Source organism: Falco biarmicus, chromosome 4 (assembly GCF_023638135.1).
Source record: "Falco biarmicus isolate bFalBia1 chromosome 4, bFalBia1.pri, whole genome shotgun sequence".
Classification (NCBI taxonomy): Eukaryota; Metazoa; Chordata; class Aves; order Falconiformes; family Falconidae; genus Falco; species Falco biarmicus.
In genome coordinates this window covers 39696823-39724669 of record NC_079291.1, presented here as the reverse complement: position 1 = coordinate 39724669, position 27847 = coordinate 39696823, and the positions used below count along the sequence as shown (strand labels likewise).

Here is a 27847-nt window from a genome sequence, read left to right as displayed (position 1 = left end):
ATGTATTTTAATAACAGAAGTGTGACTTCATGTCTGTTTGTTCCATTGTTGCTTTTATTGGTTAGCGCACTCACAACAGCAGTGTAGCTAGACATTCTCTACGTAGTATCAAACAGTAATGCACCAGGCTAGAGATCATTTACAACTAGCGATGCATATTTACTAAGGTATTTATTGGAAAAGATCAATACTGCAAGATGTATATGGTTAAATTTGAAGAAGCTTTTGAAATCGGGCTACCACTGCCACTGGATAAGACCATTTTTTGGGTAAATCACCTGCCCTGGTAAAAATTAGACAAGAGCAAAGAACACACTTGATGTGAAAGGCACATATAAGGCAAACATTTCTTCCTTTTTCATCATATCTTGAGATACTGATTTGTAAAGACTTATATCACAATCTTTGTTATAATTATTACAACTCATTAAAACTGTATTATGTAATATATTTTGACTTTTGGCGTTGCATCCTTACAAAAAGAAGATGGTCTACATGAAGTTTCACATGATTGCTGTGAAATGCCCAAAGTTCAGGCCAAAAAATTAATGCGATTAAAAAAAGACATCTGTAATAATACTGCGCATAAGTTTAAGAGGTCATCAAATTGCTTTATTCAAAAATCTGTTTTTCCACATGGTTTTTACACTTACAGTTAAAAATAAGTAAAACATTAAACTAGAAAGAAACAATGTATTTTTAGAATTACTTGAGATTTCTTTTGCCTTCTGTTGTCTTTGGAAGCTATTTAAAATTCCCAGACATTTTATCAAGCATTATTTGAAGACTGTAAGGATAATTAGAAGATTGTCAATATTATAAGGAATAAAAGTACCCCCTGCAGAAGGGAAATTAATTGAAAACGGTAATTTCCTTCAAAGTCCAGATGATGCACCTTCAAACATATTTTTGCATAACATTTAATAATAGGACTAGATTATTCTCTAGAAACAATTGTTTTAAAATTTCAATTGAAAAGATTTTGCAGGTAAGCTCATATCCAGTAAATCATTCATGAACAGACTTCTAGAAGGGAGAAAATACAGAGAGAATACATAATTTTATTGTTCTAATTAAAGAGAAAAATTCATAATCAGTTTGTTCACATCTAATTAATAACTTCCAGATTCTCTGAAAAGAGCCAAGTTTTAAAATAACTGCTCTCCTGAAACAAATTTGAATTTTATCAAGCTTCCCTATAAAATAGGAATATTTATTCATTATTCCTACTTGAAAGTCAACCACTTCTTTGGATTTGCTAGGAGTATTTTATCGATTTTATCTTGGGATATGCCTCTAATTAGCATTTTAGGAACTATATATTTAAGGATATGTGAATATCCATGACCTCCGTATTTCATCAGCCTATTCTTAGTGTGCACATCATGAGCCATCAGAATTCTGTCTTCATAGCCTTCATCGATCAGCATACGAATCCTGCAAAAGTAAAAAGCATACCCATCAGTGAAAGGTTCTCACTCTGCAACAGCACAGAACTGAGCACAATTTACAATTTTTACATTAATGTACTGCTAGTCTGTACTATAACTGAAAACACTTATTTTTAAGTACTCAGAAGACAGGTTTCATATATTTAATTGAAATTAAACCACATTATTTTATTGAATAAAAAAAACCAAAAAAACACCTCTGAAAATATACCACCCACATCTCAAAGCAGAGAAGGAAAACTATCCAGCTGGCAGGTGACTTTGCATTCCCAGTCCTATTAAGTTCATGGAGGAATTCAAGAGCTTCAGCATCACCAAGTGTGGGACAGGTTTTATATACATAAGTAAGTAATACTTCTACAAAAACTCTTTTTCAGCAGGTTAGTTCTTGCTGCTGTCACAAAGCTAGCCTCATTATGTTTGTTAAAGACCACTCTCTGAGGGACAGGTCCTTTAAGAAGCCTGGTTCAATTACACACACTTCCACACGTTTAGTTAATTCCCATTTAGCAAACCAGGCTAATAAAAATTTGCAGCTGTCAGTATCATATTCCATACAGACAGTTATCATCCAAACATGTTTCAAAGATGTTCATTAAAGAAGAAGATAAATAAGAGGCACTGCACAGTGCTAGCACATGCCAAGAAGTACGAGATGTTAATATAGTAGCTCAGCTAAACAGACTTGGCAAAACAGCAACAAGTCCGCTTGGAAAAAGAAGTAATCCTCCTGGTCACTTCCTTGTAGCAAGTCTGCTACAACAAGTCCTTCTGTTCAACACTTCACTCTGGTAGCCTTAACCCCTTGCTCAGCTCATTTTTTAGAATTTATTTGGTGGGTGTCTAAACTGCTGTATTGCATGACTCTTAAGTTTCCTGCTAAGCTTCAGTTTAGTTTGGTGATAAATTGTAGCACCAAAGTGGCAGAGACGGATAGACCTGACCTGGAAGTGCTTGTTTCTCATGAAGGCACCCAATTCCATCATTTGCCAGCGCTGTGAAATTCTAATTCTTACCTTCCTGACTGTGCTTTGGTCAACAAGAAAGCAAATAATAGTCTTATAAGTAACCGTACTATATCTGAAAGCCCTTACTATCAGTTTTCATTACAATTAGTTATGAGGGAGATACACGTAGCAGGATCAAATTAATATGGGCAGCAGGAAGAAGGCAAGTAAGATAGAACTTGGTAAAATATAAGCATCTTCCAAAAAAAAAGTGCCATATAGTGCACAACACTATGTACACCATAGTATTACATCAGAAGTAACTTCTCCAGCCTGCAATACAGAGATGCCACAAGCCAACCAAAGAAAAAGAGCAATGACACTGGAGGGACTAAGTTCCTGCCTGATTGAACATCTTAGAATCCTTTCATATTTGGACTAATTTCATGGGTTGGGGAGGCATATAGTCCTTTACATTCCATATTCATTGCTGCTTTTTGCTCGTTCCTGTAAGTTTAGTCAGTGCTTGCTTCTGACTTATAGAAAAAATGTCCTTAACAAAATCAGCTTTTTACTTGCATTGGCAGCAGACTGCAACAAAAATGCATAGGTACACACACGGTTGAACAGTGTTTGAGTAGGTACTGCATGACTACAAAGTTTACGTTTTGAATAGACAAGACCTGAACGTATATTTTCCATCCAGTATTTTCATCAACACATTTAAAGGTCAATTTGATTTCTACCTCTCTGGTGCTGTTTGACAAAAATACCCCCAAACCCTAAGGCAATCGCCACTGCCATCCTATGCCCAGTGTGGATTCATCAAAAGCCCAACAAAATCCATTTAAGGGGACTGCTAACTCAGTGCATGTATTCATACCATACAATGAGAAGACAAACTTCGTATTTTCTTTCTGTGAACAGCCTGCTACAAGAAATACTCAGGTACCAGAGAGCTCAAGAAGAGGCACTGGTGGCTGAGCAAGTATCATGGATGGGATGAAAACTGCCACGGCTGAACAAGCACTTGCTAACCAAGGCACGGTCCATTCATCCACACATACTCCTCACAGTGCTTCTGTACCCGCTGACCTCCTGTGGCACAGGGCAGGGGAGGAAGCACAGGGGAGGGGAGCAACTCTACTCATTCTGAGTGTGAAAACTGGGTTCATTGCAACAGCTTAAAATACGGACTGCAAGACTGAGAGCCATGTTACGGCAGAGAACCAATTTCTATCATGAAAAGCAGCAGCAAACGCTTGGCAGTAAGTGGAATCGTAACCACGGCACCTTCTTAAAAAGAGAACAGTCTGAAAACAGAGAAGGTTCTTTTTGAGGTTAATCTGACAATGAGGGGGAGGGAAGCTATGTCTGAAATGTAAACAAAAGCTAGAAAGTTACTTCATTAGTGATCAGGGATCATAAAATCTTTCTCATCAAGCAGAATGAAAGAACTGTTTGCGACTCTGGAAGGAAAAAAAGACACAGGCAGGATGGCACCCCACCCCTCAGAAACCTGCCACTTCACTGCACGCAAACACTGTGCACAAAAAACACAGGAGGATCACACCTCCAGACAGAGTCGGAGCGAGATGCCCATTCCCAGCTGATCCTACCTTCTCTCAGTTTCTGCAAGGAACACATCTCCTTGGCAATACCTCGTGTTAGCACAGCACAACAGATCTGCTGTGCAGCTAAGCTGATACTGCATGTGCTGATGAGAAGCAGGGAAGAGGTATCCTGCCAGTGGGGCAAGTAACTTCACGTTGTGAGTGTGAGGAGCTTGGGAGACAGGAATCTCATCCTTCAAAAGAGGGAGAGGGCAAAAGGAGAAGGGGGGGAGGGGTGGTAAAGTCCTTGGAAGAAAAAATGTCTGGTTTTCATGATGGAAGCACAGGATCAGATCCACTCATGACAACCAACAAGTTTTGCTAAGTTAGCACATTCTTGAAGCGATGTAACAGACTCAGATGATGCTTAGTAGCATCACTAGGATTCCAATACTATGTTTCAAACCAAAGCCAAACCCTAACATAAATCCAGTATCTCCAGCCTTTTCTTTTTTACAGTCTGTATAAATGCAGTAAATGATAAAATTCAACCAGATCAGCACGGAATTAGGATGGAGAATGAAGTTAGAAAAAATCTCTTCATCTTCTTCTCAAGTAACACTAGGATTCTACATCTTCCTTTGCAGATCAAAGAAATTACACTTGCTGCTCTAAAGATATGGTGACAGCAGAAAAAAAAAGTTGTTATTTTAGGATGAAAAAAAGACAATTTTGAACAGCAAGCAGAATCACTCTGTGATAGCCTTAAAACGAGTACCAATAATACCAATTTGTCAATGGCAACGCTATAGCTTAAACGGCATGAAAGCAGATACCTTGCAATTCTTTCATTGTCACTCGGCATGTCAATATCAGGATGGAACTGGTAATGAAGAAATTCTGTACCGAATAGGTCATACTCTAAATAGCATCCAAGTTTAGCAAATTCCAGAAGTTTCTTTATATCAAATATGGTCCTGCAGAACATATATAAGACAAAGTCAGCATTGAAACAGGAAGAAAAAAAATCTCATGGTATGAGGATAGGTATTTTGCAACTTCCTACTTGCAAGGAGCAAACCCAATAATCTAAGATTTAACTCACCGTTTTGAAAAACAGGACTCCAGTCTGACACATGCAACTTAAGCTGATACACAGCATTGTCTTTCTCACATTCGTTTGGGACCTCATGCATTAAAAAACACCCATAACAAACCCAACTCTTCCCCCATGAAATAATGAAAATATTTATGATAATCTTTAAATGGAAACAGGAAAGCTACTTACTTTTGATATCACTAACCCTCTCAACAGACAACCTAACAAGGAAGGACATTTAAGGAGGAGGTTAATTCATAGTGACATTTTAAAAAAAGACAATGGATTACTTACACAAGACAGATTTACTTTCCCAAAAGAGTTACAGGAGACAGCTACATCCAGGGCTTGTTTCCATCTATCACACACCCGGTAATACACAACTTTGTCTTTAGTTCCTGTTCTGTACAGTGATGTTTCCAGATTGTCATTAGAACAGCAATACATCATTGTTTGCACTGGGATCTGGCCAGAACACCTTAAAAAAACGCTCTCACTAAAATATACAATGGCACTGTGAGTACCTAGGATATGAGCTTTGCAGCAGATTTGGAAAGTGAAGGAACAAAGCTACTAAAACCTACCACTCATTTGGAAAAGAATGGCAACTGCAGTAAGAGGTCTCTGGAATATTTTTTGTCTTTGAAACAATTTTACCAAGAGTATAACATATCCAAAGGAAAACAAAAACACTCAAATGATATATTATAATTTTATCTTTATAACCATAACACAATTTTTTTCTTCTAAGGAAAAAAAACAGTTTCCACAAGAACAGCACAGTTAACTATAAGGGCAATAGTTTATTTTTTTTATTATTATGGCAGATATTGATGTCACAAAGTAATTTTACCCTATACAATTACATCACAGTCTGTTGCTACAGAAATGACTGATGTCACAGTTTCAATACTGTGGCTTAACAACGGGACCAAGTAGGAGGAACAGATGGGTTGATAGAAAGAAAACCCTTGTTCAAGCAAGCCTGCCATCAGCAGGAATCTAAGACTTGCAAACTGTAATTAATAAAAAATGGTATTTTAAAATAAATGCTACAGTTTATAGAGATTGAACATTTATCACCAAGCGAGTTTTAAAAGTGCAGAGCAAGACAACGGTTTATTTTAGATCCAGCCCTGCTCAGTTCACAGGGAGATGGTAGCCAAGAGTATTCATTCCTGCGCAGGTGGCAAAACCCACCCAACAATGTATTTCAAAATCCCAGCCAGAATAATTTCTTTTAAAACTATAGTTAGTGGTGTGCTTCTGGTTGTTCCGTCCCAACGAAGAGCAGGAGAGCTTCATTTCATCAGCCATCAGATCCCTTTGTAAAGCACACAGCAGCAGGAGTTCCCAGCTTTAACTGCTGATCTCCATGCTGGAATCAGGTACAACACTGTCCCTGCACAGCCACGTACACACGGAAAAGAAGATGGTACAGAGGGAAGCATCCTGTAGTTTGGACTTCATCCATAAATCACCTCAGGGATACCCACGAAACCATTAGCACACAGGCATTTGTAACAGTTGCTGTCAAGTCTTCTAACAAAAGCTACTCAAGTGAGTAAATGCTGATCTCTACCAAGACACCTTTATAACTTTAATACCGAACAAATGGCCAAAGCCAAGACTCAATAGCTTTTGCTTCCAAGCCTTTATCTATACCATAGCTTCACTACAGACATTTGATACCTTTTGTTCTAAGGTGCTAAATTGTAAAACATGGTAGCCAGAATTTTAGTTTTATCATTTGATTGTAAATCCACCTGAAAACTACCATTCTGTCTATTTTAAAAGCAGACATGAAATATGGAGCTATGTACAAATTTATCTCACATTTAAGGGACTGGGGTGCTCCCACATGGATTCTTCTCACTGGAGGAGACTTAAAATGTTAAATGCACATTGCTAAGCCAAACTTCACAGTAGTTTAGAGACTATGTTATAGCAAGTGCCAACCTGAATGTGTGAAAGTAATGATAGGAGGAGTACAAGGAAATGTCATATTGTTCATCAGCAGCTGTTAGTGAAACCGCACCTCTGTCTTAACTGTTTTCCTACTTACATTGCTTATTTTCCACCAATAAATCACTGAATTCAATGATTTACAACTGCATATAAAGGCAAAAACCCCCACAACTGGATGTTTATGTTATATCAAAATGGCATTGTTGTATCAAAAACACCTGCAGTTTGCTTAGTTCTCTGATAAAAAGATTTAAATAATTAGTCTTTCTTTAAAAAGGAGAGAAAAATATAGCTATAGATACAATGAAATGCAGGTAAATACATACAGAAAGCTCATACCATTTATATATCTTCATATATAAATACAATTTCACAGCACTGAATTTTATGTTCCTAAAATCCCCAAGTAAAACATTGAGCTCTGTGTGAATACAAAACACCTGTAGCTCGATTTGCAAGCTTTTACAGCCTGTAACTGCTAGAAATTTGGAGCACAGTGCTCTTGCCTGTATTGCACACACATTGAGGGCAAACAATCCAATTGCTGAGAATCATATGACCACAAATCGTCTCCATTTTTCAGCAGCTGGCCAAACTAATCAATGCTTGGTCATTTTCCAGCTCACCATGAGCAACACAAGGTCACACAAAACTGATTTGGTATGGAGGCTGTGTTTCTAAACTATAGAGAGAAAAGCACCCCAATTCCCCTCCATATCTGATATGGGGCTCCTGCTTTTTGCTCTCAAGGAAAACTAAGTTAGCTCTCTGGTCTATGCTAAGAACTATCAAAACCCCAGCTATTTTCATTTTAAGCAATATTTCTTCTGTCTGGTAGCAAAGATCTGCCTTCTGCTTTGATCCAGAATCCAGCCAAATTAAGGAGTTCTCCATTGGCTTCTGTGAGATTTTGGTAAGGCCTGTAAGAGTGGCCCAGTTTTCAAAAAGGCTGGAAGTCCAGCAGCTTCCCACCCAATTTGGTGAGAGCTGCTCAATGTCCAGTGCTTTGCAAATACACAGGTATTTGTGCAGGGATACAAATTAATGGAATTCCCGTTTAAAAAAAAAAAAAAAAAAAAAGTGGCTGCAGTTATTCCTAATCTCGCCCCCAGGGCTTCAAACAGAGCATTTAAAATACCAAAATCTCTTTATCAATGTGAATCTAAAAGCTGATCCTGACTGAAGGGCTGGAAGCTCTATAAAAGCAGTTATTCTGAAGTCAGTAAACTTGAAGATAATTCTTCATGTCGTGATCCCAGGGCACAACAGAAACCAAGATATCTGCAGCATAGTTCCCCAAAACCCCAGCATGTTGTGGCAACACTGCCAGAAAGACAGCAGAATAGTTTGCTTACCTGTCGAGGTGAGACATGACTGTCTTCGAAACATCAGCCCCAGCTTCCTGCAGAATGCGGATAATCTGGAAAGGTGCATCGCTGTTCCTGCCAGGATGGATGATAACGGGGCACCCAAGCTGTGACTGAGCCTGTGCTGTTGCCTGAAGCACTCTGTGTTCACTCTGAGTTAAAGGCCAAGAGCAACCTATTTCTCCCACCACACCACACTTGGTGTTAGTTCCATCCGCTCCGTTGAGTATCTCATCAACAATAATGCCTGTAAGCTAGAGAACAGGAAAATGAGATTTTTTATTATTAATACTATTTGTGTTAAATAGCATCAAAATTGGCCTATGGACAACATGCTAGTTATAGTCCTGATGTCTTTCTGAACTTATTTAATTAACAGTTGTGTGTGTGAAAACACTGCAGGTAAAATCTGGTTTCTGTCAACTACTGTTATGCTAGCCATTCGCTAAGGCCAAAATAAACACAGAGGCAAATCAATTTAACAGTATCCACTCACACAGTCATCCAGGTTTGCCAAGAAAACTGGTTTACATATAATTTGAACACTGATTTAGGCTGAGACTAATTTTTATTTTTTTTTAAAAAGTTACGTTTATCATGAAACCTGTGCCTTGCACTCCTGAATTGGCTCCAGAAAGAGTTCAATGTGATTTCTTGTGAAACAAGGCATCAGATAATAAGGAAACCTTGTCATTCAGACAGGGAAGGGAGAAACGCTGGCAAAGATCCTGAAGAGACAAGTTTAAGGCAAATCCTGCTTGTGGGAATGCCAACATAAAACAACCGGTGCTCTGCTGACTTCAGAACTACAAGAACAAAGCTCAGCTGACAAATTCACAGGGTGAAAATTAGCTTGCTTTTAAAATATTCATAGACAAAAAAATACATCAGAATCTCCTAGTAAAAGCAGTTTGTTATAAAAGCTTTAGGTTTTGCTTTCAGAATAGGCCATATATCTTAAAGTATACATTCAGAAATCAGCACAAAATGGCGTTGATGATGACCTTCTAATTCTGGCCCTGAATGTTGAGGAAATAATGATTTTAAGGAAAAAAAAAGTGAGCAAAGGAAGAAGAAAGGTTTGCAAGCAAATCCAGGAAACCAAAAAACCCCAAAGCAAATACTAATTTGGTTATTTTCAAATACATTTTAAAATAAATCTGTAACTTATCTCTACTCCACACCTTGTCTCCTCAACAGCTTCACACAATATCTTAGTAAATAGTCTACACACAAGTCAGTCCAAGCTATTACAATTTGCAGCAGGCTTCTGTCCAACACTTTATCCTATGCTCATACGCCTTCTGCTTCATGTATAACCAGTCTAGCAACCATTTCTGTAGACAACCAGACACAGAATTTACTCCTCTCCTGAAGAACGTTTCTCAAAATACTCAGATTATCTTTGTCTAATCAGAAAACATACCATCATGTCAAATTCACTGGTAAATGAGGAACCACCAGTTATCATGGATCAGTCACTGCACAACCCTTTCTAAGTAACTGTCTTCTGGACTGGATTAAGTATTGATTACCTGCCGAGTACAGGACATCTGTGGGTCTCCAACAGTCCACCAAATACAGAAAGGAAACCTTTGCCCCTAGAAATCTATTTGTATCAAACTTCAAGCAATGGATGAATATTTAGGAAAAGTAGTACTGTTCCATACAGCTTGGGCCAGATTGTGTCCAGTGTGGTTGGCAGCACTGCTCAAGTTTTGATCATTGATTTTTAAAATTAATTTGACTCATTTGTAAACTGCGACAGATTTTTTAAAAAAATTCTCAGTTCTGTTCATCCATATCCACAGCTTCCTGCCTTAGAGAGTTCCCTTCCCTCTTCTCCCTATCATCACATTTGCTTAATAAAAGATGAATGTTTATTTTTATAGGAATATCAGGGGACCTCAGTCATTAACACATTGTCTTAGGCACCGTACAAACAATCTTATGTAGACTCTGCCCTGAGAAGTCTGGACAAGTGGTAAAGAACACACATATAACACACAACCTGAGCAAAGCAATGATTTACAACTGTCCTATAAATATTGCAATTATTTATGCTTTCTACAAGAATTCTGGGTGATCTCATTGGGAAGCAATTAGCCAGAAAAAGAGACAAAAGAGGCAGAAGGAATATACTCCTTCCTTAAAAACTGTAAAAAGAACAGGATAACTGGTGCTGTACCAGATGCCCACACATGAAGTATTTTATTTTCCTTTTACTGTTGCATTATAACAAGTCCCTGAGAGAAAATGGAGCTTAAGAACTGGAAATGCTGACAGATAATCCCAGCACACCCAAATAGTGCAGGTCCAGCTATAAGACACAAACAGTAATGCTGTTCCAAAGTTAACACTGAAAATTTCTAGATTTCATCTATTTGCTGGAACTCCACTCCAACTTTGACCCACCCAGGGATAATTCATATGACTGAGACACTGAAGCAATGGCTAAGACTTACTTGCTCCACTGTCATGGCCCGTGTTTGAGAAGAATGAGTGGAATCCACATAAAACCCAGCCCCAGCAACAATATGGACTCCAGTTTCTTCAGCAAGTTTCTTCAAAGTATTCATATCCCGACCAATTCCTGTAGTTGTGTTTTCCACAATCGTCCCACCACCTGCTGCTTTAAAATGCAACAGCTCCTCCTTCACAGCATCTGTTTCCTGATACAAAAGAAGGTTTTCTTTATGGCTGTAGGGATTTTGCTTAATCCAAAACAAGTTCTTCATCTCAATAGGCCCATCACACAGAGGTTCTTGGCCTGGAGAAGGTGGGCAAAAACAGCTGCTGTAGTTCATAGTCAAGTGTTCGTGAGTCAACGTATAGCCAAGGTGGTCTGGCTCCACAAGGCCCAAGACAGTCTGCACTTTCCCGCTCAAGGAAGGCATTTTTCTTCAACAGAAGTGAAAAAAATAATCAGATCTTAAAAGTGTCTAGGGAGGAAGAAGAAAGGAAACAAAAACATTTCAGAATGAGCAAACCTTTCTTACACAATTTCTGAATTTCCTCCTCCCTCTCACAAACATACCTACATACTGTGTGTGTTTGCTGGAATGTTCTGAAAGAGTTTCCAGTAGAGTGGTCAATATGAAAAACAAAGCTTTTTTTTTTTTTTTTTTTTAATGCAACTGTGCTTGTATCAGTACTTTAGCAATGTAAACACATCTAAATCACATTGCAGTACAAGGAAATCATCATCATTTATTGTGCTACAGTCAATATCACATTAAGATAAATATTTCCTATTTAATAACAACCACTGTATGTTCATTTAGGATTCTCTGCTCTTCAGCAGCTGTCAAATTTTGTCAGCTTGAGCCACCAGACGAACACACTTGGCACCAAGGCTTGAATATGCCTTACTGGTACATTCAGTTTATTTATCTGTGTCCTCCAAGATTCACTGTCCTTCTCACATGCTGAGGAAGCTAGTCTGTGTTCAGGCACCTTGTCTGCCCCTCTGCATGAGGAGCTCGGGGATGGGGGTGATCACCTGCTCCTTCAACTTCAGCAGGCAGCTGTGCTGTGGAGGTCCGGAACAGCCCTGGACAACTTTTCCAAGGCTGACAACAGTTACTGAAGATACAGCGTGGCCCTCAGCCAGTGGGGTAGAAGCCAAGGTGCTCTTCCCATCAACTTCATTGGCCAAATATTTTACCAGTTAAGAACAGGCCTTAACCTAACAATTTATATGACTCAGCTTCTAAGAGACTTTTTCTTCATCTTTAGCATGAATGATACGACGTTATTTCCCAAAACTTCAAATGAATGTGACAAAGACATACACTGTGGCTACTGTCTGCAGCTGGTTCACGTCAAAGGCATCTGCCCTGTGCCAGTTTGGTCTGACTCACTGCAGGGCAGAATTAGCTGCAGTTCTCCCCATTGGGATTTTGGGGTATTTCTTTCTTTTGGGAGTGGGGGTAGTCTTTTTTGTTTATGTGCTCTATTAAAATTAAACATAGCTGGCTACCCAGTTCATGTTAGATCTTCCTGATGCTAGTTGCAAAGGCTTGAGGATATACAGTTATAATCCCTAGTCAACCAAAATCATCAGTTATGAAACAAAATACATGTTTAATCATGTCCAGAGGACAGGACTAACTAGAGCATGCATTATTGATTAAAGAGAGAGGTCCTTCCCATTTCTGTCTCCCTTTTTAGTGAATAATGTCATAAACATGGGTTTGTTACTGGTGAAGCCCTCTGAGGACATTTTCCTTTTAACTGCTAAAGTTAATCTACCAGGATGTCAGAAAAACTGAAATCTGAAGGGCAGTGAACTCTACATATCAAAGGGCACAAGAAATTTGGGGATACTTTCATCTCACAAGAATCAGCCGTTGTCAGAGTACCAATGTATGAAAGTGACCCAGCCCCCTGCAAAAGGCAGGTATCACCTGCCTTAGTGAAGTCTGTAGTGCTGGCAGTTACTTTAATAAGAAAACTTGGCCATCCATACGAAAGAGTAAGGACTGACTGACTGCCTTCTTGCCTTGTGTGAAAGCAGACTTAGGAAGAACTGTTCTCTTATCAATTTCATTTCTTGACTAGTGTTGACTTGTTTGAGAAGGCAGAAAAATAATTACTCTCATAGAACAGACTGCTGGCTGATTAATATAATGATTTATTTTTTGCCAAATAAATTGAGAAGTGCATTATTTCAGAAAATATTATTCTTGAGCAAATAATTAAAAGCAAAATACCTGCCTTAGTCAGAAACTGCTGCTAGCTGCAATTCAATTAAGTTGTCCAACCCAGGCATTAATTCCATCCTTGAACGAAGCTGGTGCTCTATAGAGCAGCCCACTATTTTGGAGAAAGTTCAATGATCTGAGTCATTTTTATATGCGCAGCAAAGAGACTAACATAATTCTAAGATAATTGCATTACCTTTGCTTTTTTTTTTTTTTCCTTTTTCCCAATATTAAATGTCTACACTCTGGTATTCAGTAAAACCCTGACAGCATGAAGAGTGATAACTACTCTCTGCATTGGAGACACACTTCCCTTTCCCCATGTTAACTGACAATTTTCAAATCCATTTATTAAGTTAGGAGAACAAACCTATATAAATATTTTGTTATATAATTAAATGTGTAAGTATTGAAGTTCTTTTGCTAAAACTTGACAAAAATCGATTACAAGTCTGTTTCCTTAACAAGTTTCCACTTCAGTTTTTTAGTTATTTAATAGTGCAGTTAGTCAAAAAGGCCACTGTCATTGAATGTGAATTTTTGTTCACTTTCAGATTACTACTCTGATGAAAAGTTGACTTTCAACATTGGTTCCCACTAATTCCTTTCTGACACAGTTAATTTAGATTACCCTCATCTGGCCTGCCCACTGCAAAGACCTATGGTTGCCTTCATGAGATCTTACAGCCTGGGGCTGCTGTCTCCTGATTTGTAACTACAGGAAACCTCTAAAATGACCAGTTCTAGGGCCTGGTTCCTCTTGTAGCAGATACCAATCTGTTGATTTTTAAACGCTAGTTTTCAGATTATAGCACACAGAGAGTTTACAGAACCAGTGCCTATTATTGAACCTTTTGATTGAGGCCAGGGATTTTCAGCATCACAAAAACGGAAACTGACACAAACAGCATTTAAAGTAGGCCTAATTTTATCTGCATGAAAAATATGATTAATATTAATGTTTGTGCCTGCTTACTAACACAGTTTTAGAAACCCACTGCTTTTAATAAAAAAATTATGAAAAATAAAGACAGCCAACAACCTGTGACTGGAATTTTTAAAAGCACTGTCCTGATATCTTCCCTACTGTCATTTACATAGACAGCATTCCCTGATTATGCTATAATGATACATTATTCCTAACAAGATTCACCTGATGGAACCAGAATTTAATTAGTGTCTTTAAAACAGATTTTAGGTGAAAACAGATTTTAAATGGAATAAGCACTGCTGCTTAATTTAACCATGTATGTTACTACAGAAATCAATGTTCATGTGCTTTACTAATAACATGCATGCCATGCTTTACACAGAAATTTATTCTGAGAAAGTTTCTTTTTTCATACACCAAAGACTGAATTCATATCACCTCATTTAGCTATCTAAAATGATGTATGTCTTCCACAGAATAATTGTCTAGACCATTTTCATAGCGGAGATTGAAAGACATATCCATAGGCAACTCATCCAGCCCATTTTGCATGTTCGTAATAGGACAGGGCAAGTTACTTTCTGTAATATCAGCCTCATTCCACGGACTACAGAGGAAGCCAAGAAAGAGTCCTGGACAACACAAATATATTTTAGATGGTCCTACATAAGACATGTGAATTGTCTTTCCTGAATCTTAACCCAGTCTGAGGGGAGGGGGAAAGGTGCCAATTCCTATGACAAAAGATAAACAGGTACGATCTCATCTGACAATGACAGGCATTTTGGTTTTGGAAATCACCAGTTTAAGCTTGGTATCACCACGGTGCTCCTGCACAGATCAAGGCTCCTCTGCTCCAGATGCTGTATAAACAGAGAAATAAATGGTTTTTCCTAAAAATTAGATATTCAGATTAAAAAAAAAAAAAGCTAATTTTTAAAATATAACCAGAACTTGCATTATTTCACTACAGCCTTGAAACAATACCTTAACATTTCTGTAATAAACTCTGGACAAATCTTTACAACCACCAATTGTATGGTGCATAAAATATGACTCTCGCTATTAGCCAACTATTAAATACAGGTGAAGTAAGTATTTTTCCTAGAGGTACTGTTAAGAGTAAAGAGACTTGCTGCTAAAAAGGTTATAGTACTGCATTTCTGACTCCGGTAAAAACTCCACTGAGTTCAGAAGATGTTTTGCCTGAATACTGATGACAAGATTTGTGTTTCTGCTTTTCCCATCTGAAACTTGCGCTTCAGTCATTGTGTCATTTTAATGGTCTTGTAATGGGAATTCTCCCTAGGTTTGGATTAGTTGTTTCCCACAGTAATCTCATATTGCTGAAACACTATAATCACATAAACACAGTTTCCACATGCTAACACCGCATTTGTTTTGATTGGATAAGCACATTTTAACGGTATTAGTACAGATTCTCTCTAGACTTGTATGGGAATCATTTTATTGCCATTACATTACAATATAAGATTACAGGGATGCTAAATCCAGGTTGCTGTGACATAAAATTTACAAAAAAGGCAAAAGAATGGCTCAATAGGTGCTTATGATATTCAGAAAAAGTTAAACACACCTGTCATTCAGAAACAAAGGCTGCCCTGGCTGCATCAAAAGCACTGTAAGAGGGTCTTTCCTTTATAACTATGCAGTCCTAGGAAATAAAACACAGTTGTGTAGATATATATATAGGTTCGCTATATATTTAAAGATGGAGAAAAAGCCTTCAGCATTCAATTCTACTTTGAGCAACCTCTACAAAGCATGGAAAAGCCCCACATTAGAAATATATGCACATCTGTAGTAAATTACCATTAGCTAGTCTATGCAGTGTTATCCCACCATTCTCCACATGTAAACATTTTGGGATGAAGAAAGAAGTTAGCAAGACAAAGGAAGAGGAGAGGCAGAGAGTAAGAGAACATGTGTAGACTATGTCAGGAAGAATTTTAAAAATGAACTTCTTTCCCTCTTACCTTATGCTTCTGCCAACTCTGTAGAGGTTTACAGGGTGGAAGGAAATCAATACTGCTAGCACGGTTCTATCTCTTCCCCACCAGACAAGCAAGTTTTCTAACTTCTCTGACAGATGGGTGCCAGATCTACTTTTATCTTCTCCAAAAATTTATTCAGGAGCACTAATTACAGGACAAACATGCCTGAAACCCAGCTGTCTCACACACTGGTTTCAATAAGCGTGGCTTTTTTGCTCCTGCACAGCATCAGGGAAGTGCAGCTACAAGGGCTGTGGAGCAGAGCTCACCACAGCTGCCTGGGTGAGAGCAGCAATAGGACTGAACGTGCATCTGCTCCAGGACAGATGCAGGCTTACCTGCCATTTAGCCCAGCAATTCCCTCTGTGTCAACGGCTGCAAAGGTGTCCAACAGCCCGTGATGCCATATTACTACAGGGGCACTCTCACAGCTCTGCTAGCTGTCTCTGCGTCACGCAAGTATCCGTGCTGTGTTACACAGCACATCTCATACTGCTTTTGGGTTATTTTGCCCAAGAAACAATTCGGAAATGGGGTAAAAATACTATGAAAAAATGCAGACACAGGCAAATTCCTGTCTCTTCTGCAGAAATGGCAGATAGCTTCTCTGAAGGTGACACAGGTTATTCCCATTGAAGTCATAATTGTTCTTCCCTGTCTTCAGAACTGACATGGGTCAGAAGTGATATTGGTCTTTTTCCTCTTCCAGGCTGGAGCTATGGATTATCATGATTTGCTGAACTTCAAGCTAACTCAGAAAAATGAGTCAAGGAAAATAATCTTATCTATTCAGAGGCAGTGGATTTTTTTTTTCATTACCTTCATACTCTTTATCAGGTAAAAAGTACGACAGCTTTTCAAAGTATGGGCCCTTGCCTACTGCAGAAGTGTACTAAGGGAACCAGCACACATTAGTACTTCCATGAGCATCAACACTGAGACACAGCTTTGTGTGATCAATGTCACACAGAAAATTTTTCATGCCTTGACTAAAGCTCTTCTCAGAGAGGAGGGGAACACTTACAGCGCCTTTCTCCTACAAGAACTCCTGTCTAACTCCACATGAGCTGATGTTGCAGCTCTTTCCTTAATGGGGCACCTGCAGTTCCCTATCTTTGGGTGGCTGTATTTTCATACAGCAAGTAAGAACCTCACCATTTCGGATATGTGTAATCTCTCAACTGGGTAGAAATTGACCAACAGATTCAAAACCTAGAGAACTCTATTTAAAAAGCATCACCTATCCCTACCTTACCACACTTTTCCCCAAAACACACTGTTTTGGAGACAGAATACTGAGTTAGTGCTGTGGCCTACTTCTGGTCCCCAGACCGTTCAGAAACATGTATTTCCTTAAGAAGCCAAGCTAAAATAAATGCTAAATATTGGTTTTCACTACATTTTCTATATATGCTTTGAGCAACCAAAAAAACCTGTAAACCATAGAAGTGAGATTGGATACTTAAAGTAAGACATTATATAAAGTTACAATATGTACTCTGAAAAAAATTAGGAGAGCTTTAGCCAAGCCTTATATGATCCCACAATGATAAGGAGAAGTCCCAGCAAAATATACATGTACACACATCACAGCAGTTATGGCACTGGCAATGTTCTACAACCCAAAAGCGAAGTCACTTAAATTTTAAGATAATTTTAAACAATATTACATATACGTGAAAAGCCAATACATTGATTCCCTGCACTCAGAACCTCTGAAAAGCACACTGAGGGGGGAGGAACTGGGGAGCGAGAAGCACAGCTTTTAAACGTTCACCTGAAAGGGTGAGTGAAAATTCTGCCTATTCATTCCATTGCTCGGCTAGTGGCAGACAGATAGACCTTCCAGCTTCACATGTTTTGAGGGTCACATTCTCACTCTAGCTAGGCTTTGAGCCAGACATATATAGAACAGATTTCTTCCTTACAGTTGAACAGCCACACCAGAACAAAGTGCAGCCTCTCCTATCGATTTCACTGTATGGCCATACCTTTGGGATCAAAGCAAGCATATGTGATCTGCATGTGACTGGGTATGCACGTGTACAGTGATTTGCCCCAGAGGCAAAGTCTAAGCCACTTAGTATGTAATACTTCACACGTATGGGTTTTTTTCCAATTTGGTTAAAGTTCAGCTGTTGTGAACAGAATAGTCAGACTTTTATTTTACCTTATTTCTGTGCAGAGAAGTCTCAAATCTAAGCTTCTCTGAGCAAAGCCATATTGAAGTTTCTCCTCCTGAGAGAGATCTGAGCTCAACATCCCCGTAAGTGTTTTTTCATCAACATCTCCTTGAGAAAAACTTCAGGGAATTTCACATTTTGGGCAGCTTCCAATATTACTCTTGATAAAAGGTCAGACAAAATCTCTCCCCTAGGGTCCAACATTAAATTAATTATATCTTACATGCACACATAGTGGTTTTAGGCCAAAAATCAGATCTGAAGTCACATTATGCTATATGCAAATATGGGCTGAGTCCTACATGTAGATACATACATTTGTATTCTTAAGCCTAAACAGAATCATACGTGGTTCTCATGGATGCTGGGCTACAAGCACATACTCTCTTTCTTGCTAGGACAAGAAATAGGAAAAAAGTCTGTGCTTTACAGGAATGCATGTCCAGTCTTCATTCCCTCAAGATTTCAAATTTGAAACAAGCATATATCTAACTCTACTCTTACTGTTATTCTCATTGACTTTATTTGGTTTTCTCTCTACTTAAGGTCACATACACTTAAATATTTTCACAGGAGCTTAAACATTTCAGTAAGCATGTTAGAGCATTCTCACTCATTTGTGGAGTGATCACCAAGAGCCACATCAAAGCACTCTATGGATCTTTACCTGCAGAAATAAAGAAAAAAGGAATGGAGGTCTAAGATATTGAAGAACAGACATCATCCATCTTACCACACATATCTAAGCAATGCAAAAGTCACGTTCATTGCCACCTCCTGATCATGACTGGACATTATCTTCTAGAAAAATTCATATGAATGAACCCCAAGATCAGCTTTGTGGCAGAACGTATGAGACCTGTGAAGTCATGCACAATGGAAAATGGCATGAAGATGGGGTTTAGTACCTCATTCAAGATTGCAGACTGCAGCAACTGGGACAAGCAGGCACTTTCAGAAAACCACTTTCTTTACGAGTGAGTGATGGGGTTAGACGCAGAGAACTAAATTCAGTTTCCTATTACTGCAAACAACCGTAGCCCAAAACTTGCAACCAATCTGAAGACCCACTGGAAAAAAAAATACCCTGAAAAAAGCCTTCACGGTTTCCACTGTGACTGTTCTCTATGGCTGTGTCAGGAAATGGAAGCCCTACGTCCTTCTCAAGGCCCACTTCGCTCTAATAAGAAACTAGCCCACACAAGAGAAGTTAATGTCATCTACCAAAAAGCTTAAAGTTCATAGGTGTAACTTAGGGAGTATTTTTTGATACCACTTGTCAGTGGCCAAAGGCAGTACCTCTTGTTTCTACCATGCCTGTTAAGTTCTTACCCTTGGTTGACTGCAAGAGCAGAACAGCAAGAACAAGCAACGCACACAAGCTGACAAGACTGTCAGGTCACCTGCATATCCTCCTACTTTCTTTCCAGGTATTGCCAAATCTTAACAAGAACCAGACACAGAACCCTGCCACTGTTTTGTCTTTTAGTATCACAAAACGTGCCATCACATTATTTCTGAGAGAGGACACAAACTCAGTATCTTTGTCTTGAAAACTATTAATCAGCTGGTTTTTTTTCAAAAAAATACTTACTACCCAGTCTAAAGCAAGTAACTGGTCACCTATATGAAGCATAATTAAGCATCTGTACGCCATAGTTGCCACCTTTGATTATAACCACAAAAATGAATATGATAATGGCAAATATTATGTCTGTTAAATTCCAAAACATGAGAGGTATTAATAGTTAGAAATGACATTTATGTAGTCTTTCATGTAAGAATCCCAAAGCACCTGACAAAATGATACAAAAGTACCTATTAGAAGCATTGCTTCACCCATCACTGAAACAGAGCCCCCAGCAGAAAGAAGGCAACAACCTTTAAACACCACAGAACACATCCCGACAGGGGATGTCAAATAATGTATCCAGCATAAAGCACAGGGGAATTCCAGACAAGCAAAACAAAATTTTCCACAAGCAAGTGACCTCTAGCTAAAAATTCATTTCAGTCAAGAGTTATTACAAGCATCTAGTATACAGAAGACACCATTCTTAACATCTGACACACCTCAAAGAAAGGATTATACCTACAAGTGTCTTAGAGATCATATATGCATTCATGCACTTGTCAGGCCAAAAGATGCTCATCCATGTTGCTCACCAACAGGGCTTCTATGCCTTGGGACCATGTTCACCACAAGACCTGCTGCAGAGGGGTCGCCAAACACCCAAGGCCACTGTTGGGCTACACCGCTGGAGCACACTTGGCCGAGGGGACCTAAACCTCCCTCCCTCAGACCCGCTCCTGTCGGCAGCTCACCGCTCTGGTGCTAGGGCAGGAGAAAGCAGAGCGTCTGCCACAACTGTGTCTTGTAAAGGGCAGCACACCCAAGGCCATGGAGAAAACGCATAGTGCACAGATCCCAACCGGCTCGCAGGCATGCCTGCAGCTTCACTGCTGAGCCCTGTCAAGCTTAAGCACCTCTGGAAGCATCTTGCCGAGGGCTGCGGGTGCTTCCAGATGGAGAGGCAGCCTTTGAAGGTCCCGGTTTTGGATTCAGGCATTCGTTCTTTCACGGAGCGGCCCTCAGGGCCTGACAAGACAGCAGTACTAGTTCCAGTAGTTAACTCGTTATGGCTGTACAAATGTTTAATACCAGCACCGGCAGCGGCAGCGTCGCTGCGCTCACACACTGAGGCCCGCCTGACCTCGGGGGTTAACCACCAACCATCCCCGGGCAGCGCTCTTCCACACGGGGGAGGTGTCCCTCACCCGCCGCGGGCGGCCCGGCAGGAGCCCTGCCTGCCCCAGCCGCCATCTCCTCCCCCGTCCCGCCACCGCTCCTCGCCTGACGCCGGCAGCCCCCTCCGCCGGGGCGGGCCCAGCGTCTCCGCCCGCACGGCGCGGCGGCCGCCCGCGCGCCGGCACCAGACCCGCGCTCCCCGCCACCAGGCGCTGGCCCGCCCGCCCCAGCCGCCCGCCGCGGACGCCGCTTCCCGCCCTCCCGGGCCGGCAGCGGAGGGGGCGCAAGCAGCTCTCGCCGCCAGACTCCGACGAAGTTTGCCGGCCTGCGCGCTTGTCGGGCGCCGGCATTAGTGGCGAGCCCGGCCGGGGCCGCGGGAGGACGCGGAGAGGCTCAGCGGCCTGAGGAGACGCACCGGCTCCGTCACGCCCGCCCGCTCGCTCACCCCGCGGGCAGGACCCCTCCGGCAGTACGCCACCCCGCCGCGCCGGCAGGGCCCCGGCTGCCAGCCCGCCGCTCCCGCCCCGCTCGGGGCGGGACTTCCCCGCCGCGGCCCGGCCCCGGGGGCTGGAGGCGCCGAGCGGCCCGCGGGCGGGGGCGGCGGCGGGGCCCTGCTGCCTCCCGGCGGGGCCCGCCCCGCTCGTTGGCCGCGCCCGCGGCTGGCGCTGCCCAGCAGCCCGCTGCCCCTCGGAGCGAGGTGAGGGTGCGGTGCAGCGGCGGTTTGTGCCCGCGCAGGCTCCGAGGGCAAGCGGGAGTCGGTGCGCTGAGCATGCCGCGTGGCCCTGCCTGTGCCCCGGTGTACCCAGCAGGGAGGGGGCCGGGAGCCACTGAGTCACTTTGGGGGTTCGGGAAATTGCGCTGAATTGCTTGGGCTTGCAGGAGGTGATCTTTTCTAATTTGCCCTTGCAGTGCAAATAACTGGGAAAGGTGAAGAGGTGCTTCCCAGTATCCACAAACAGGATAACGATGACAGTGATACTGGGTAAAAACACAAGTGCAAAGTATGAAGTCAAACCAGAGCTGACACCAAGTTCTTACACTTCCCACCCAGGATCTCAAAACTGTCTCATTTCCCTAAGGCTGACAGCACCCTGCGTGGTACCATTCCATTTTATAGAAGGATAAACAGGAGATGCTGGCAGCATGAGTAGCAAAGGCCCAAAGGATGGTGAGCTCCTCCAGCCCTCACACAGCCAAAGCTGCAGCAAAGCCACCCTATGCACTGTGCAGACATGTTACCTGAATCTGGGAAGGGGACTAAAAGCTTGTCTGGGAGAAGTACTTGCTGTTCTCACTGCTAACTGGTTCTGCTTTGACTCCTTCCCCGTCCCCATTCATACCAGGCTGGGGCCAGCAATGGCCCTACATCCCGCTGTGCAGAGCCTCAGCTGCGCTCACCGCTGCAGCACGGTGCCCGAGAATGGATTCTGGTGTGCCTGTCTTTAATACAGCTGTTCATTGCCTGCGGGAGCTGATCCTAGCTTTTATTCAGATCCCAGATAATCCTGTGCTGCAGGAAGTGAGTGGGCAAAACTGTGAATGAAAGCCAACACAGCTCAGGCCTTCTATCATCTATCTTACAGTGAAAGACAAAAGTGGAGGTAGTGGATGAAAAATGAGGAGGGTGCAGAAGTAAACAACTTCAGAGAGGTAGGAGGTAAGGCAAAGTTGTGCTTTTGTGAAAGTGATGGAGAAATGGAATTTTTGTTTTTTAAAAAAAGGAAAGCATCGTGAGAATACTAGACCTGAGGGGCAGAGTCCACAATGACTGGTGATATTGGTGTGGAAAGGCTGGAACTTTAGGATCTCAACTGGAAGGGAAGTTACTGCCCAGTAAGGATGAAGGAAGATGAAGCAAGCAAACCACTTAGGATCTTTCAAATTAGCAGCCAGTCACCACAGATATATGCAACAGTGATTAGTACGGATAGATGGCGAGACCTAAGCTACTGGGATGGTTCCAGTTGTTGGTGTCACCTGTTTTTATTTGCTTCCGATGTGAAGTCAAGTGAGTATGGGTCCTGCAAAGATTAAGTGGAGATATGAAAGCCTGTCATTTATAATGCCTTGTATTTCAACATGTTCATATTGCTGTGCAATCAATGCAGGAGAAATTATGTATGAGAGCTATGTGAAAAATAGTCATGCAGTGCTTTATGGGACATCATTTGTCACTGGCCATATCAAACCTGTTTTGAAGATTTGCGATGAATTTTACATAAGGCCTGCACTTCTACATCTCTTTTGTGTTTTAAAATATAAAAGCAGCATTAAAACTTGGGTAGGTACAAAGTAAAACCATATTCAATCTGCATTTTTACACACATAGAATGAGCTTCTCTTTAAAGCAATCTTCAGTATGTCCAAATCAAAGTAAGGAACTATATATTTATTTTTTATGTCCTTGACTTCAACCTGCTACAAAGCAGAGGCTTGTAAACATAAAGTAATGAGACTGTCTCGTTCAGACCAAATGTGTAGTGAACAGTGAAAACAAGTCAGCAGCTGGCAGAGTCTATACATATGACACTGTATTCACAATTTAGGTGATATACAACCTTGTGTAATGTATCTGGCATTTGTATCCTCTTTCTCAAGTCTGAAAACCGGGCTGTGGGCTTCCTAGAAATATTGAATTGGTTACCACATTAAATGGCTCGTGAAATTGGGGGGGAAAAAACCCCCCCAAAACCCCTTAGCTATGTTGCCATAGAAATAGCAGTGGCAACTGTCAGTAACATCAAAAACTAAAATATCTGTATTGCATGGTTCAGAAACAAGGAGAAGCATTTTACTATCAAAAAGGAGAGATGTTACTTGTTTTGCCAGGTCTGCACTAAAGAAAAGCCTTGTGCCAGTAGCTTTTGGAGAAGTTACAGTCCGCTCAGGGCTAAATGCCTGTGCTTTTGTCCACCTCCACCATGCAGTGACCAAAAGGGACACTGAAGTCAATGACCAATCTTTTTCCCATTTGGGACACTGTTGTAAACCCTGTCCAGTATTTAACAGTAGACACAAAATAAAGACCAAACACTTGCAGTGTATGACCTTCAGTAGCATCTCTTCTTTTTCCAAGGGCAGAGGAAGGAGAACAGGTCAGTAGGTGCAACACCAGACCTGGTGCAAGGGAATGCTCTTCAGGGTGACTTGGAGGGAAGTGCCATAAAGGGGCTGTACCCAGAGGGTGCACAGAGGTCCCAAACCTGCGTGGGATTTCCCAGGACATGAAGCTGCGACAGCCACTGCCACCCAGCTACTATGGAAATAGCTGAGCCGCTTCACTGGGACCCTGGGGACCAAGTGATCTCCAGCCCAAAATCTTCTGCTCAGGGCTCAATTACTCAGGTGTTACAGCAGATATAAAAAACATTCCATGTTTTGGTTTACTCAGCAATTGATAATGTTTACACTAGCTTAAACGCAATATTTTTCTTCTTTGAAATGAGCTCCTTTTGGGGGGCTGTGGTAACAGTGAAATATTATAGCATTCACTAGGCCAAATAACTTAACTGGAAAAACAAACTTCCAGGCAAAAACAAGCATTTCTTCAATATGATGCTGTGTATGATTTTTTCCTCTAGTATGACTTGAAGAAAAGAGAATTCCAGATTGCTTTAATAAAAATTAGTGACTGAAGACCACAGATTACTATTATTCTTTCTTCAGAAAGATAATAAGCAAGGAAAGGAAAAAGAGGCAAAATGTGATTTCAGGCAGTATTTGCGCAAGGGCCATTGCAAACATAAGCATTTGCACATACCATTGAGAAATGGGAAGCATCACTTGTGCATATATGCAATATAATGCACAATTTACAAGTTGGTAGCATGAATAAATAGAAACCCCAGAACATACAAAACACTGCAGAGAAAATTCAGCTGGCAAGGGTAAAATATGCAAAATCCTTCAGGGAAACCCTTTATTGATCATGATAAAAAGGCTCCCCCCTTCGCCTTTCAAACAGATTCCATAAATTGAGAGGGTTAGAAAGAATAATTTGCTTGTCAGTCTGGCATATGCCTGTTGCTCTTAGATGACAGAACAACAGACAGGAGTCACTCAGTTTATGTGGGAGATGAATTGTATGGTAAGTAGGGTTTTAAAATCAACCGTGACTGTTTGGAAGGGGCTTCAGGTGTGTCTTTGTTGTTTAGGAGGGTTGGTGGGGTTTTTTTGCTTAGCAGTGTTATTCAAAGATGACAATGGCTGTTCTTGAAAAATTCTGATATGCTGCAGATGTAGGTACCAGTCTGAGTGTTGAATTGCAGGTGCTCCAAGAAGCAAATAAAAATTGGAAGAAGTAGGCAATACATAATACTTAACTGGAAATGACACAAAGTTATTCATTAACCGCAAAAGTAAATATGTCTCTGAAAAATATTGTGTTACGGTTTTCTGGAGGCAAAAGGCTGAACAATAATGTCTGTGACTAAAGACTTACTTAATCTTACATTCTCAGTTATTATTTGAGTTAGCGGAGGGTATTTAGAAATAGCCAAGCTAGGCTGATCATTAAGAAAGTCCGCAGAATTCAGCTTTTGATATTATTTCAGAATGCCATTTCTCTCTTTATATTTGAAATTAATGTCTGCTTAAAATACAAGGAAATAATGCAGAATAAATTACTTCTTATAACTGAGAGAGATTGGAGGACCAAGTCGGAGAATAAGCAATAGCTTTACAGCCGTTGAATACAATTGCCTCAGCATCTTCATCTGTTTTTTCTTTGTCTTACTAGTCTAGAATATGTAAGCAGGTTATGTGACAGTAACTCTCATGTTATCTTGTTGATTAATGTTTAAGGTGGGATAAGTATTTTCAAGCTTTTGTTTGATCTGTTTTGTTTTGTGGTTTTTGTTGGTTGTTGTTTTGGTTTTTTTTGTTGGGTTTTTTTTTTCCCAGAGAAGAATATGCAGACAAGTATTCCTGGGAGTCTGTAAGCTTCTGAGGTATTTTCAGCAAAAAGCACATGTTCGCCTCTGAGTTAAGAGGAATTTTTTCAAAGACATGTACATAAATCTACTCAATCTAGATGACAAATGACTACACAGACTTTTTTTAGAAAATGACAGGTTTACCAGTAACATATAATCTCAAACTGCAGGTGTCTTACTGTTGGTGATTACACAGTAGAGGAACAGAAGAAAGAGAGGAACAAGATCTCTGGTTGCACTGCCAGAGTAAAAGATGGGACGATGGGGCAATCTGCATAATTTATAACAGGCTGCTGGTGGAAAGTGAAAGATTCCCAAATAAACATTTCCATCTCTTTTCAAGAAATAAGTATTTTTTTACAGACATGACAAAAAAATGTTAGAATGACTTTTACTGTTTCACTCACTACTGTGGACTTCAACATCATTTTCTAGTACTATGGGGAGGAATTTTGGAAACAACTACTGCTTTGTTTCTAGCTCAGTGCTAGGATGACTTCATTCAGTAGCACAAAATTCAAGCCTGTTTCTGCTGGTGATCAGTGATAACACACATGAGTAAACCAAGAGTGGTCACTTCAACCTGCCACTTTACCTTCATTCTTCTGATAAATCCCAAGAGCTGCAGATAAATTACTTTTGTACCATCTGTACTTGCAATTAATACCAAAGTTACCAATATTTTCATGTGGATGTAATTGAGGGGAAAACTTCGGGCCACTAGATTTCAATTCACTGTACAAACACAATTTGTTCCAGTTAGTTGCCACCTTTTAAACTTTGTCTGTAATGAGAGAAACTGAGAATGAGAAGACTCCTTAATGAGAGGAATTGAAATGGAGATGTCTCTACAGTTTCAAACTAAACCATAAAGAGATGCTAGACTTTTGTTTTCTCACTAACTCACTGGATCAAATCCTATCTCCTTAAATCAGTTCCTTACCTCCCTTTTCTTTATTGCAAACAAGATTTGTCCTTTATAGCCTCAAATTTCCATTGCTTAGGAAAAGGCCTCTGAAGGTCATGAGATTGCTTATGTTTAAGAAAAGATAAAATTTGGCTTACAAGCCTTTGGCTTGTTTGCTTAAACCACATTTCAATTTTGTTTAAATGTGTTTCTCTGCTAATTTGGGCACAGAAAGATGCTGTAAGTAGTGTTCTTTAAACCTAGGAGTGAATTTAGGAGCATGAGATCAGGTCTTCTATGCCTCATTCTCTGAGCAGTCTTTTTGAAATTAGTGAGGAGAATATTGCCCTTATTCAGTCCAGACATTTGTTGAATTGTGAACATTATTTAATAGAATATACAACCGATGGCAATTTAGAAGCATATGAAGTTAACACGAAACATCCAGGCTGCTATCCAAAATGGAACAGATGGATCTGAAACTGGTTAGCGCTAGATCAAGGGAAGTTCAGTTCCAGTATTTGTACTTATTAATGCTATCTAGGTTACCCCTAGTGATCATGATGCACCCATGCATGCCTTAGCTTGCCTGTACTTTGCACTAAGCTACCCTGGTCCAAAAACCTACGTGGACAGCGAAAAAGTTACACACATGATGTCTTTAACCATCTCCCTGTTGAGTAAAACTTTGATAGTTCTGTCTCCAGCCATCTATGTCCTAAAAGTTTTATTTGTGATGGGTTCTTTTTTAAAACTTATATTATTGCTCTATATTTTTTCACACGTAGAGTTTCTTTATTTTCCCTTCTTGCAGTATGGCCATCTGCTACCACTTCAGCTTTGACTGCATCTTCTTGATCTTTTATTCTCACTTGTTCACTTACCCGTTGTTTTCACCTGTCTCTCTAAGTAATACTAAGCATACATCTCTCCATGCTTCGGTGTCCAGCTCCTTGCTCTGCTCTGTCTTCTCAGTTTTTGCTCTCTGTCATGGCTCATGAGACACACAGTTCAAAACTTTCTTTCAGAGAAATGAA

The 27847-nt window shown here is 40.6% G+C and overlaps 1 protein-coding gene across 5 annotated transcripts; it reads right to left on the bottom strand.

The window, feature by feature from the left end:
* Positions 1-586: 586 nt before the first annotated feature.
* Positions 587-21531, bottom strand: PTER (phosphotriesterase related). Of its 5 annotated transcripts, XM_056334898.1 has the most exons (8): positions 21415-21531; positions 15620-15697; positions 14824-14885; positions 13105-13203; positions 10851-11327; positions 8374-8639; positions 4788-4928; positions 587-1437 (listed from the first exon to the last, which is right to left on the bottom strand). In XM_056334898.1, the coding sequence occupies exons 5-8, from the start codon at positions 11280-11282 to the stop codon at positions 1227-1229; spliced, it is 1050 nt and encodes a 349-aa protein (XP_056190873.1). In that variant the 5' UTR covers positions 11283-11327; positions 13105-13203; positions 14824-14885; positions 15620-15697; positions 21415-21531; the 3' UTR covers positions 587-1226. The 5 variants fall into 5 exon arrangements, with proteins under 5 accessions (XP_056190873.1, XP_056190876.1, XP_056190872.1 ...); XM_056334901.1 differs by lacking the exon at positions 13105-13203 and having other exon boundaries at positions 14781-14885; XM_056334897.1 differs by lacking the exon at positions 13105-13203.
* Positions 21532-27847: the final 6316 nt, after the last annotated feature.

Coding starts and splice junctions, on each gene's coding strand:
- PTER (XM_056334901.1), bottom strand. CDS start 11,282: ATGCCTTCCTTGAGCGGGAAAGTGCAGACTGTCTTGGGCCTTGTGGAG. Junction 4,929..8,373: donor GTCATGTCTCACCTCGACAG/GTAAGCAAACTA, acceptor TATGTTCTGCAG/GACCATATTTGATATAAAGA. Junction 1,438..4,787: donor GACAATGAAAGAATTGCAAG/GTATCTGCTTTC, acceptor TTACTTTTGCAG/GATTCGTATGCTGATCGATG.